The sequence below is a fragment of the Neofelis nebulosa genome, chromosome 16 (genome assembly GCF_028018385.1).
Source record: "Neofelis nebulosa isolate mNeoNeb1 chromosome 16, mNeoNeb1.pri, whole genome shotgun sequence".
Taxonomy (NCBI): domain Eukaryota; kingdom Metazoa; phylum Chordata; class Mammalia; order Carnivora; family Felidae; genus Neofelis; species Neofelis nebulosa.
The window spans coordinates 19,582,897-19,595,634 of record NC_080797.1 but is presented as its reverse complement, the minus strand read 5'-3'; the positions used below and the strand labels follow the sequence as shown (position 1 = coordinate 19,595,634).

The window sequence follows — 12,738 nt, the reverse complement described above, 5'->3', positions numbered from 1 at the left end:
GGTGTGAGGTGATGTCTTGCTTTGATTTTCATTTGCATTTCCCTGATGACTGATGTTGAGCATCTTTGCATGTGTCCGTAGGCCATCTGGATGTCTTCTTTGGGGAAATGTCTGTTCATGTCTTCTGCCCATTTTTTAATTGGATTATTTGGGTTTTGGCTACTGTATAAGTTTTTTATATATATTTTGGATGCTAATCCTTTATCAGATATGTCATTGGCAAATACCTTAAAAGGGTGAATTTCATGACATGTGAATTCTATCTCAATTTTCATAAAAATCCCTGAAGTCAGTGTGGGCAGGACGGTAGGGAAAAGGAAGCAGCATGAATGTTGACATCCCAAAGGACAATGGCAAGAATGGATTGAGCAGGGTTGGGTCATGTGCTGAGAGGTCTTGGGAAGAGTGGAGGTTTTTTGAGGTCAGCGCTGCGGTTCATCCTTGCTCCAGGTACCCCAGATGTGGCAGTGTGTCCTCAGGAAGCCTGCAGCCTGGTTGGGCAGAGAGCTAACCTCTGAGATGCAGCTTTGAATACTAGGAAATGGCAAGGTGATGGGGCGGTGCCCAAAAGCAGAGAAGGAACCAAACACCGGAGACCTCTTGGAAGGTCTGACAGAAGGCGGGGCTTCAGCCTTCCAAGTGTTGATGTTCCCTTCCCTAGCATTTGGTTGCACAGCACACCTTCTTAGAACCTCGGCCGAATTCTCCCTTCTGACCTGCTTCTCTGGCCTCCCTGCCTCCAGTTTGGCTGTCACCCAGGGTCATCTTTGGGAGCCACTGCCGGGAGAGGTTAATTAATTTCAGAGTTGAAGGTCACTTCTGTTGCTTCCAGGTGGGACTGGTGTACATGTTTAACCTCATCGTGGGCACTGGTGCACTCACCATGCCCAAGGCCTTTGCCACCGCCGGGTGGCTCGTCAGCCTGGTCCTGCTGGTGTTCCTGGGCTTCATGAGGTAAGAGGCTGGCACGCAGGGGCCGGGAGGAGGCTGCCCAGAGAGTCCTGACTTCTCTTCATTAACATGAGGAAGTGTGCCTGGGGGGCAGGGAGATGTCCACGGTGAATCCTAACCACAGTGGCCCAGAGACAGGAAAGGAGACGCAAAGGCCTCCAGGTCTCATGCTAACGGAGCAGTTACACGATCTGATCAGTTAAGAGTCAAGACATCCAACTGGGCTTTGGAATGTTTCATGTGGCGCTCACGTTGCCTCTCCGGCTGGTTGACCTCCCCGGTTGTATGCTTTAGTGATGGTACCATCATCAATTTTTGTTCTTCGAGAAAATACCACCTGGCCACAGAAAAAGAATCTGACAAACCTCTACAGTGATAAGGGAAGTCAGTTTAGAATTTAGAATTTGCTTAAGATAGCCCATAAAGTAAGTGATTATTAACACACGGGGAGGCACATAATCACATGTTAATCTCAGCCCACTTTGTGCCTGGCAGCAAAGAGGTGCCCGGTGCCTTCCCAAGCTTTCAGGGGCACCCGCTCCTAGAGCCAGGTGTGTGGGGTTCACCAGCTGGTGCCTCACAGAGGGTAGATCCTACTTGAGGCTCCTCTCGGATTCTGCATGCAGGCGGGGAGTCATTCAGCAAGTATCTAGCAAGTCATTCAGCAAGCCCCAGGCTCGTAAGGGATTAGGACTATGCATTTCCAGGTGGGAATCTACAGGCTGCCAAAAAGAGGCAAGGGAACACCTGGAAACATCCCTCAGAAGGACCTTCCCTGGGAGAAGTGACACCAGGCACTGTTCTTGGGTTGGGTTACAGGTGAAGCAAATTGGGACGTAGAAGAGGCTGGATGGGAAAATGCTCACATTTCTGTTTCTTCACTCATTTTCTCTTGGGGGGTTTCGTGGCCATCCTTGGCTCATTACATACTGCAAGTCCTTGTCCTTCTGTGGCTCTGCTGTCCCCTTTAAAGGACCTTCAGCACAGGCAGCTGTCTGAATGGGAGGTGATTATTGGGGGTCCCCAGGTAGGGGCGGCCATGTCTCCTCCCTGCTCAGCCCATTTATATTTGAACATGATCGATGAGTTGGCTTTGTGCAACCATGAGAATCTTTTTTATGCCTTAACTAAGATTGATTCTAGTTTTATTTGCAAAAAGAAGGGAAAATCTGAAGTCCTTAAAATGGTCACTTAGGCAAGATAATGAGAAACCTTTCCAGAAGGTGCTGAGGCCCTGGAATGGGAGTTTTAAGACTGGCTGCCCTCCACCCCCTGAGATGGAGTGGATGTGGCTGAGCAGTCAGCCTGTGGCAAGTGAAGGCACTTGAGGAGGGCTGGGCTAGAGCCTCAAGAAGGAGGGAGATGACTGTGCTGTCTGGGGTCCTTCAGCAGGGAGAGACTCCACCCTTGGGTTTACCAGCAGGAGGGTGGCTCCCCCCTCCCCCCCACCCTGCCCCGCAGCTCTGCTGACTGGAGGACCCATGCACTCCAGCTCCGGCTGAAGTCTGGGCCTCTCCAGCTTCCCTAAGCGGAAGAAGAGAGAAGATGGTTTTGCACTCTAGTTTGACTCCGCAGCAAATGTCTGGTGCCACCTCTCAGTGTCCTTTTTGACTCGAGCCATAAAAATGCAAGCTTATTTTTACATTTGCTAGGTTATTAGGAAAGTAAAGGTACTGCCGAAAAAGGAAGGAAAGACAGAAACATGGAAACACATTCTGGAACCTAATGTCCTTTCCAGTTATCCGTGCTGTGCCCCGTCCATCAGTGAATGGACCTGGGAGCTGACTGCTTGTCTGTGTCCCAGCACGGAGAGTGGAGAGCTGCCCGCTGCCCTTCCCAGAAGCTTTCAGAAGGCCCATTGTGACTTGGCCTCCTCCCTGCTCTGCCCCCAGCAGGCCCCCTCTTGGTGTGCGGTACCACATCGCCCCATGTCCCCTCTTCCCCCAGGCTCACGCTCTACCCCCGGCCCCCATCAGCTTATTTCACACCCCTCTCTCCCGTGCATCAAAACATATTCTAAACATAGACAAGGACATGAAGGCAAGCACGCAAGATGTCCCTTACGCACACACATTTTACCAGGTCAAATGCATCTCAAAAGTCCCCTAGGGAACAGCTCTCAGAAGAGAGAATGCTTTGGGCTTCTTGGTCTTGAAAGGATTTTTCCTTTTTCATTGTGCCACCTCCAACCTCCCACCTGCCTTTGGCAATTAAACTGTGGCCTTACTCCGCAGCTTTGTGACGACTACCTTCGTGATAGAGGCCATGGCCGCGGCCAACGCTCAGCTCCACTGGAAGAGGATGGAAAACCACCAGGTGTGTGTATTGCCCTTGTCTCCAGGCTGCGCCTCTGGCCAATTGTGTGCTAGAAGAGGCAGCCCTCAGGGGCCAGTTCTTTCCCTCCCGATGTGTAGGGGGCTCACGTCCACTGCACGTCTCCAAGACCCTTGTTCCAGAGCCAAAGCTTTACAGCCGCATAAGCTCACTGAACACATGCAGCCTCTGCTCCCTTAGCATCATGTCAGGGGTCCCCTTGAGCCCCCTACCGTGAGCTCACTCATCATTCTGAACCTCTAGTCCCAGGAACAGCATTGCAGCTTCAGATCTGACATCTGCATGTCTGTGCCTTCTCGTGTGACAGCATGGAGGTGTTGAGAGGTGCCCCTAATTAGATGCCTTCTGGAAAGAAAGATCAAAGGAAATGGGTTTTCCAGTTTCCCGTGGGTTTTCTGTAGAGTTATGTGCCCCTCTTTTTTCCTTGTTTGTCCCCTCCCTCCCCCCGCCCACCCCCTCCTAGGAGGAGGAAGAGGAGGACTCCTCCACAGCCTCCGACAGTGACGTCCTTGTTCAGGACAACTACGAGCGGGCAGAGAAACGACCCATCCTGTCAGTGCGTAAGTCTTGGGGTTACAGGCCGGCAGGGACCTCCCTCTGGCCCACAAGGTTCTTCCCTTGTAGAGAGAGCAACGGAGTCTCTCTGCAGAGACCGTCAGGCCAGAGCACTAGCCGGGGACCCGGGATTCACCGCTTGCTCATGTTAGCGGCTTGGTCAGGCTACTCACCTCATCACCCTGGGCACACTGGAAGCTTGAACCGATGTGAGGTGTTCGACTCATCCTCCTGTCCCACCAATCACGCATGTCTGACAGGTCCCTCCCCACTCCAGCCGAGCCAGGCCCACGTGACCCAGCTTTTCTTCTCCCCTCCATTACCAGCACCCCTGGGATCCCTTTCTATATATTGTTTTAAACATTTCAAGTGGAGAAACATTAGAAGTTTTTGCAAGAATTTGAAATGCTGGGGCACCTGGGTGACTCAGTTAGTTGAGCATCCAACTCTTGGTTTCATCTCAGATCATGATCTCGTGGTTTGTGAGTTCGAACCCCGCGTCAGGCTCTGTGCTGACAGCGTGGAGCCTGCTTGGGATTCTCTCTCTCCCCGCTCTCTCTCTCTCTCTCTCTCTCTGCTCCTACCCCACTTGAGCTCACTCTCTCTCAAAATAAATAAACTTTAAAAAAATAAAGAGAATTTGAAATGCTTGAGGATTTCCTCAGTCTGGAGAATTTAGTGAACTTAGTGCCCCCTCTAGGAGATTCTCTGAATGAAAACCACTTTCTCTTCCTTGTCCTTTTGGCTCCACAGAGAGACGTGGATCTCTGAACCTTTTTGAAATCACAGACCGGGTGGAGATGGGACAGATGGCCTCCATGTTCTTCAATAAAGGTATGAGTTCTTTCTCAAGGTGGGGTGAGGGCAATCCGACAGACCTTGACAACTAGGGAGGGGGCTGACGGCGTCGGCCAGATCCCAGTGCGTTTGCAAGGCCACCTTGCCGAGAGGCCTGAGCCGCTCTCATTGTTTTCCTGAATCTCTCCCCACTCATCAGCATTAGGAATAGAGAGGCAGCTCCTTGGCTCTTCCTGCTCATAGAGGTCAGGAATCCTAAGCAGCTTTCCAAGGAAGGAAGCCAGTGGAGCCGGCTGGTAGTTTTATGCCTCTTGCTCGATTGCTTCTGACTTGTCTCTCTTTCCTTCTGGACTGTTCAGTCTAGAACAACACAGGGCAGCTACCTGTGACAGTGGTAGGATACACCATGCACATGCCTTTGTGTGTGTGTGTGCCTGTCTGTGTGTGTGTGTGTGTGTGTGTGTGTGTGTGTGTGTCTCTCTCTCTCTGTCTCTCTCTCTCTCTCTCTCTCTCTCTCTCCCCCCCCCCTCTCCACCAGTGGCCAGCAGAGGGCGCCAGGAGTCCACACACAAGGTTACTGTCTTGGAATCTGTGTCTGATCGTGACCCCTCCTCACTCTACCTGCTCCTTAGCAGGACTGGTTACAGCTGAAACGATCCCCCCACCCCACTCCCAGCTCAGACGCTGGGTCGCTGGGTGTTCTGTGACAACACTCTATACCTCCCTGGCAAATGTTGTTCTTTGGAAGATGTGCTGTTTAAGGGTATGGTTTTTCAGTACCCAAACCTGTCCATTTCCCCTTCAGAGATAGTCAGACACATCTCAATAAATCCTGTCTTTGTAAGGATTTTATCTTTGGAAGATCCTCTGCCCTTTGGTCACAGAGGGGTGGCATCTCCACCGATTCTTTCCCATCTCCAGTGTGGCTGCAGTAACTTGGAGCCTGGGGAATTATAGAAACCAGAGTCTTCTCGACTGCTTTTCAGGACATTAAGCATTTGGTTTATCACTGGTGGTGTGATTTGACCGTCCAGTCTGGAATGTCATGATCATCAGCCAAAGATTGCCTGAGGGTCTGGTTCCTGCTTCCCTACCAGCCTCACAGAGGCTTCCAGAATTCGTGAAAATCAGACTGGTTGTGTCCAGCCCACTCTGTGATTTTCCTTTGCTCCATTTCTACCTCTCCCCATCTCATTAGACGAAGATAAGAGCATAAACCTTTCCCCCTGGCAGCCACACCCAATCCCCCTGCAAATGCAAACTTTGGAGAGAAAACGCACATTGGAGGGAGGACATCCGCCTTTGAAACTTCCTTTCCGATGAGCATGTTTTACAGTCTGCCCTGACTTCTGTAACAATTCTGGGAACCCGTGGTTTTGGTGTTTTTTTCTCCCCCTCCAGACGAGACTTCTAGTTTACCCAAATCTAACAGAAAAAAAAGGAGCACTTTCATACAAGAGCAGCCTCACACTTAGGGGACACTGTCTCCTCTGCTTAGCATTTCCCACGCTCGGCACTATTGACACTTAGACTGGGTCCTTCTTTGTTGTGGGGCCTGTCCTGTGCATTATGGGATGTTAAGCAGCATCCTTGGCCTCCACCCACTAGGTGCCAATAGCACCTGTCAGTTGTGACAACCAAAACATCTTCAAATGTTGGCAGATGTCCCAGGTGAGGATTGTGAGGCAATCACACTCCGGGGGGAAAACCACTGCTCTGTTCTATTCCTAATTCATGGGCAGTTCTCTTCCCCTTTGGAAGGACCCCCCCACCCCCCACAACAAGCCCCCTTGGGGTCCAGGCTCACTTGTGACCAGCAGTGCCAGGCCTCATCATTGCTGTCCTCTCAGGAAGTTCATTGATCCCCCTATTTTGTGTCTAGTAATGAAATTTATTGATCAGGGAGGGTCAATGGCAGTTTATAACCAGAGCTGGCACCGTAGTCCACAGGCGAGTGGAAGGAGGGTGAGGGGGGGGGGCACCACCTCTCTGCAGAGAACATTGGTGTCAGAGCAGAAAGACAGGCTGGGGCACAGGCTGTACCTGGAGCGTGGGGTTTGAGTGACAGCCAGACCCCAGGGGCCACTAAGCTTGGACATTGACTTTGTCTGAGGCCCTCCAGAGTTCTTGCAAGAACCGTATTTTCCTAGTCTTTTTCCCCCAGACTCCTAGGAGCAGAGCTGACCTCAAATAGCCCAGGAGGAACATGTCCCTGGCTTTCCCCTTGGGGACCCCAGAGGCTCTTCAGAGCCACCAGGATTAGAAGGGAACTGTCACTTCATTTTTTTTTTCTGTTCTCAGAGAAGCCAGCAGCTTAAGACCAGTGACATCAAAAATGAGCAGTCAGTCTGAACAGGAGTTTGAGACTGGCTGTCTGGGGGCATGACCCTGAGGTTGTAGAGCCCAGATGCTTTTTTTCAGAGCTTTTACACCTGGTCTTTAAAGCTCGAATCACACATGGAATTTAGCACAGGTACAGTTCTCGCTGTATAGGATCGAATATAGTCAGGGACTTGCCAGGGTCAGGAAGCAAGGTCAGTAGCACTGGGGCTAGAGCCTACATTCCCAGTTCCTGGTTCAGCCCTCCCCCACCCAGAGGAAGAGGCGAGCAAGGTTTGCCTCTGTGGAGGGAGCTTCCAAAGGCAGCGTCCTCCCTTGCAAACATTTTGACCATGAGCTTGTCTTAAGTGCCCCCTCCTACTGCCCCCTCTGTCACCAGCACCCCCAGCCACCTCTTCCCATCCAGGGCTTGGTGAATAGTCAGACTCAGAATGAGGCACTTGGTCTTTAGAAATCAAGGGCTTTTTACCCTCTTGATTTCAGCTTCAGAAGCTGGACCATTTTTTTGTTTGTTTTCTACCAGCCTCTGTCGTAGAGTCCTGTGTTTGGCTGCAAAGGGGCCCTGATCCAAGCACACTTGGGTTCAGCCTCCTGACTCAGGGTCCCTCCCCTTCTCCTGCCCAGGCAGCTTGTCCCAAGCGTGAAGGCCCCTCTGAGCCTCCCCAGCCAGCCCCCACCTCACACTGCCCTGCATTTGCCTGCTTTCGGAGCGTCTGATGCTGCAAGCCTCATTTAGCCTCACAGGTGAAAGTCCGGGTTGGCTGTGTCTCCTGCCGCATCGCAGTGTAACCAATCAGGCAGCACAAGCCACAGGACGCTGTTGTTTTCTTTTTGTAGAAAGTAAACAGCCTGAGAAAGGAAAGCTATAGAAGAGGTAGAGACTTCACCATCAGAAAAGAACGTGGGCGTCTCTGTGGCTCCCTGACCAATGACTCTGTTCCTTTCAGTGGGGGTCAACTTGTTCTATTTCTGCATCATCATTTACCTGTACGGGGATTTGGCCATCTATGCTGCCGCCGTGCCCTTCTCCCTCATGCAGGTGACTTGGTGAGTGTCCCCCTCGCCCTGCTCGGCCAGTTGGGCAGAGCTTTTGGTAGAAGCACAACACCAAGCAAACTGTCAGCATCTAAAGGACGGAGATGCCCGAGGCCCTTTTCTGCATGTACTGCAGCCGGCTGTGCACTTTGTCCTTTGGAAACGTGCCCCTCATCATTGTCCCCCCCCCTGCCCCATTGGGAAAATGACTAGGATTCCCACCAGGGGCTCCTGAGCTGCCAGGACATGGCTCTCTGGGAACAGTGGCACCTGCCCTAGGAGGAGGGCGTGATTCGTGGAGAGTCAGGCTGTCTGGCCCTGAAGCAGTGGCGGTGGGAGCAGAGGCTCAGCGGTGGCTCATAATTAGTAACATTGCGTCCCTGTCTGCTTCCAGCTGTGTGGGGGCCACACTGAGCCACTCTTCTCTTTATCAGCAGTGCCACTGGCAACGAGTCCTGTGGTGTGGAGGCCGACACCAAGCACAACGACACGGACCCGTGCTGGGGGCCCCTGCGCCGCGTGGACGCCTACCGCATCTACCTGGTGAGTGGCCTCGCCTCTGCCCAGCCTGGGTGGCTGGGGGCATTTGAACCAGAGAGGAGGGTCGGCACAGCTCCACGCTCTGGCTGGTTACTGGGGCCACGGCCCTGGGCACAAAACTGACCACGTTACTGAGAACGTAGCCTGTGTGTCCGGGTGACCAGGCCTCAGTCGCGCGTGACTTGCAGCTGGCATTCGGGTCGTTGCCAGCTCCTGGCCCTGAACTCTTGTAAATTTCGCTCGGGGTTTGAGGGGCATCCTGAGCACAGCTCTTCAAGAGTGTCAGAACTAATTTTCCAGAGACTTGCCGCGTTTTGACCTTACTCCTGGCCAGCCCCGGAGCATATGGTAGGTGCCGGGCTTCCTGACTGGGCACGCAGGACTGAGCCATCTCACGGCTGGCCCTGACCGCACACAGGCTCTCCAGATAGGGAAGGATCAGCCCAGCTCTCTCCCTGTCTTCCCTCCTCCCTGCAGACAAGGGAAGAAGATGAATCTCCAGGCTGTTCTCGGTTGCTCTGTGCCATTGGGGCGGGGAGAGTTGGAGCCGAAAACCACGCCAGACGGGTCTTGGGTAATAAGATATGAAACCAGAGGCAGTTATTTATCTCTGCCTGCTTTGTGGGCGGGACTCAGAAATGCTTCCCTTTCCCTTTTGCGGCATCCATTAATATTCTCTGACTCCTCTTGGTCCTCCTCAACCCTGACACATATTTAGGTGTGTGAGGTGACACACAGTTTGACACGTGGCCACTTGGCTGCTATGGGGCCGGGAGGCAGGGTTCAGGAGAGAGCTGAGCCTTTCGGGGAGTTGGCCTCCTTGTTATCTGTCCTGGCAAAGGCTTGTGTAGGACCTGCCAGCTGTGTCACCTGGTTTGGAGTTTGTTAACCCAGGACACCAGTCCTGCCCCGTGGACCTGCCGAAGGAGTCCTGTGGCCCAGGCCACGGGAGAGATTTGTTTTCCACTTCTGTGTTGCTGGAGCAGTCGAATGGTCTGGTGTTTCTCTCCCTCATTCACCTGTGGCTAGAATCATATCTCAGATCCACCCCCCCACTCCTGCCACCCCACCACAGGTCTGGTGGGGATTTGGTAGCAGGTTCATTCCCTGGCACTATTCCCTGCTTCCCCAGTCTGGGGGAGGGGGGCTGCTGGGAGGGCAGCCCAGCTGAGGCCTGTTAGCCTCTTAGCATTTAAACAGACCATCATTGATTAAATTAGCCAAAGTGTTAGTTAAATGTAAGGCTCTAGATCTCTAGATCCTAACTGGCTGAAGGAGGAGGTGGAGGAAAGGGTCCAAGAGGCTCAACACAGACACAGGAGCATATCCAGGGCAGAGGCACCAGACCTCAGGTGGGTCTTTCCACGAGAGACTGTTAGACTTTGTGCTGAATCTACCTGGCACGTCCCCTCCCCAGCAACACAGATACAGAGTACTGGGAATATTGGCTGCTGTCATTTGTCTGGTAAATTATTTAGAAGCGTTATTATTGCCTTATTAAATTGTTCCTTCACTTATTCCTGTAAACCTTCCACATGACGGGAGCCTCCCTCCTTGAATCTCAATAGCTCCCTGACCGAACAGAAGGAGCCGTTCAGGAAAGCAGACAGGCATTAATTACCGCCTTCAAATTTCATATATTGCACTTATAACTCATAGGGCTGATTGCCACCGGGCCTGCCAAAGCTACAGAGATCGGAAGGGGAGGGTGAGCAGAAGTAGAGCCCGTTCTCTCTCGGTTGTTGCCCCCACCCCCACCCCCCACCTCCCAGTCCACCGCCAGGGGCCTGGGTTCTCTCAGAAGGTATTCAGTTCACATGTACTCTTCCGCCTGGTGTCGAGAAATTCAGGGCAGACAGAACTCCGCATTGTCTCAGATGTCATTTTACAACTTTGCGGGTAGCTCTGAAGAACGCACATCCCAGCCTTCAACACTGGCTGCTGTGCATCCACCTGTGGGCCTCCCACCCTCAGTATGCTGGAAGGGGTTTCCTTCCTTGGTCCTGAGCTCTGCTGCAGGTGACAGGGGCATTTCCCCCACGCCCCACCCCCACTCCCAGTCTGACCCACAGGGCTCATCCCTGTGTCTTCATTCCATCGTCATGTGGCCTCTTTAGATCATTAGGGAGGAGGGTTGTACTCCCCCATCCCTGCCCCTCAGTCATTCACGTTCAGGAGATTGTTCATCCCTTCTAGAGACTCCCGTTAGGCCTCTTTCTACCAGCGGTTTCTGATTTTGGCAGCAGCCAGACAGACTTCACCAAAAGATGGGGCAAAGCATCAGGCAGCTTTAAAGCACCCCCACCCCATGCACAGTCACCTTGTCTCAGGTAGACGAGGCACCTACCCGGCCAGCATGTTTCGAAGGGCCTCATAAGAACCATCTCTTCGTTGCTATTCTGGGATGGTACTTCCTAGGAAATAAGGATACGGGCTTTTATTTTGTGACTTAATTTTCAGAAAGTCCTTTGGAAATGATCTCGTCTGTGTCTTCCTAGGAATGCTACTGAAATGCACACACAGAATGAGAATATTTGGGATATTAACTATGCCCAGAGGCCAGCCTGTGTATGGCATCACGATAAGAAGGGAGCTGTCTCCACCGGCGGCCACCAGTCGCCTCCCAAAGCCCTTGACTTTAACAAATGGAAAATTCCTCCTCCCCTCCTGCACCCTGCGACCTCCGTCCACATCCTGTGATTGCCAGTGCAGCTGATATGGGTCAGTCTCTCTCTCTCTCCTTCTCTGAAGTAGTCACAGAACGGGGTGCTGGGAGTCAGGGGTCCCGTGAGTCATATGTGCTTTCCAGGGGCGTCCCCACAAGCCACTGCAGCTGGAGCCAGCAGTGAGTGACCTGGGCCATTGCAAGGGCCTGTGAGAATTAACATCAGGACCTGCTGTCAGCTGCTTGGATTCTTAGAACCCCACCCCCCGCCCACCTCCCCTGCCCCTTTGAAGGATCAGTAGGAAAGTGTTGGGTGCCCCAACTCTTTCAAACCAGTAACCTGGCCTCCAGGCTGAGGAGTATCTTGGGATCCTTTCTGCAGAGTTTCTCCGGTTTCACTAGGAAACAAAGTCAGAATTGAGCATTTCATTCTCTCCTGTGCAGTGGGGAGCCAGGGACCAGTGGTGAAGTGGTAGGATTGTGTGTAAATCAGTTCCGTCCAGGAATCCAACCGTCCTGAGTGTCAGGGAGGCAGGACGTATGCTGCTGTCCCCTGGAGTCCAGGCCACTGCCAAGTGCTCGTTTCACTTCCTCGTCCCTGCGGTGCTTCCAGCCTGTCACTCCCACCCCTCGCCCAGGGCCTGGCCCTGTCATTGCCACCGCCTCTAGAGCGTCAGGGAAGCCCTAGGGCCACGGTGGGACTCCCCGAGTGCTGAAAGCTCCTCACGTTTCACAGGAGCAGCCGCTGCCTCTTACAGGTAGACAGATGCTGCTGGGTGACCGGCAGCCCAGCAGGCACCGGCCAGGCAGAGCTGGGAGGGCACATGGCAGAGCGGAGCTCATCCTGGCTGGAAACTCGGCTACAAACTGATGGTACCAAGTGGGGGCCCCTTGTGGGCTGCCTTGGGACAGGACAAGGTCACCCTGGCTCGCCATCTTGCCTTGATACCAGAGCTGTGACAACCACCTCCAGGGCATGGGTGGCCCCGGGAGAGAGATGGCAGCCTGCAAGTGCCTGGCAGGTGACCTGCCGTCCTCTGCTGGACACCCCCTTGAAGAAGTGGGGTGTGTGTTGGGGGCTGAGGAGTTTAGGGAGTTCTATCTGCCGGACTCTTCCTAGAGGAGTAGGAGAGAGGGAGAGAGAATCCCAAGCAGGCTCTGCACTGTCAGCACAGAGCCCGATACAGAGCTCTGACTCACAACTAACTCACAAGCTGTGAGATCATGAGCTGAGCTGAAATCAAGAGTCAAACGCTCAATGGACTGAGCCACCCAGGTGCCTCAGTAGTCCCCCCTTTTCTTTTTAAATATTTTTGTTAATAGTATTTTTTAAGTTATTTTTTTTTAATTTAAATCCAAGTTAGTTAACATACAGTGTAATAATGATCCCAGGAATAGAATTTAGTGATTCATCACTTACATATCATACCCAGTGCTCATCCAAACAAGTGTCCTCCTTAATGCCCATCACCCGTTTAGCCCATCCCCCCCACCCAACACCCGGCCAGCAACCCTCAGTT

At 52.8% G+C, this 12,738-nt stretch overlaps 1 protein-coding gene across 3 annotated transcripts in view; it reads left to right on the top strand.

Annotated features, from left to right (window-relative positions):
- Nucleotides 1–12,738, top strand: part of TMEM104 (transmembrane protein 104) — a 60,981-nt gene that overhangs the window by 9,245 nt on the left and 38,998 nt on the right. For 2 of the 3 annotated variants that reach the window (XM_058705041.1, XM_058705039.1), the window contains exons 3-8: nt 833–954; nt 3,186–3,267; nt 3,749–3,845; nt 4,594–4,674; nt 7,926–8,025; nt 8,448–8,556. In XM_058705041.1, coding sequence (XP_058561024.1) covers nt 833–954; nt 3,186–3,267; nt 3,749–3,845; nt 4,594–4,674; nt 7,926–8,025; nt 8,448–8,556 — 591 coding nt within the window. The remainder of the gene's footprint in view (nt 1–832; nt 955–3,185; nt 3,268–3,748; nt 3,846–4,593; nt 4,675–7,925; nt 8,026–8,447; nt 8,557–12,738) is intronic. The other variant, XM_058705040.1, reaches the window with a different exon arrangement.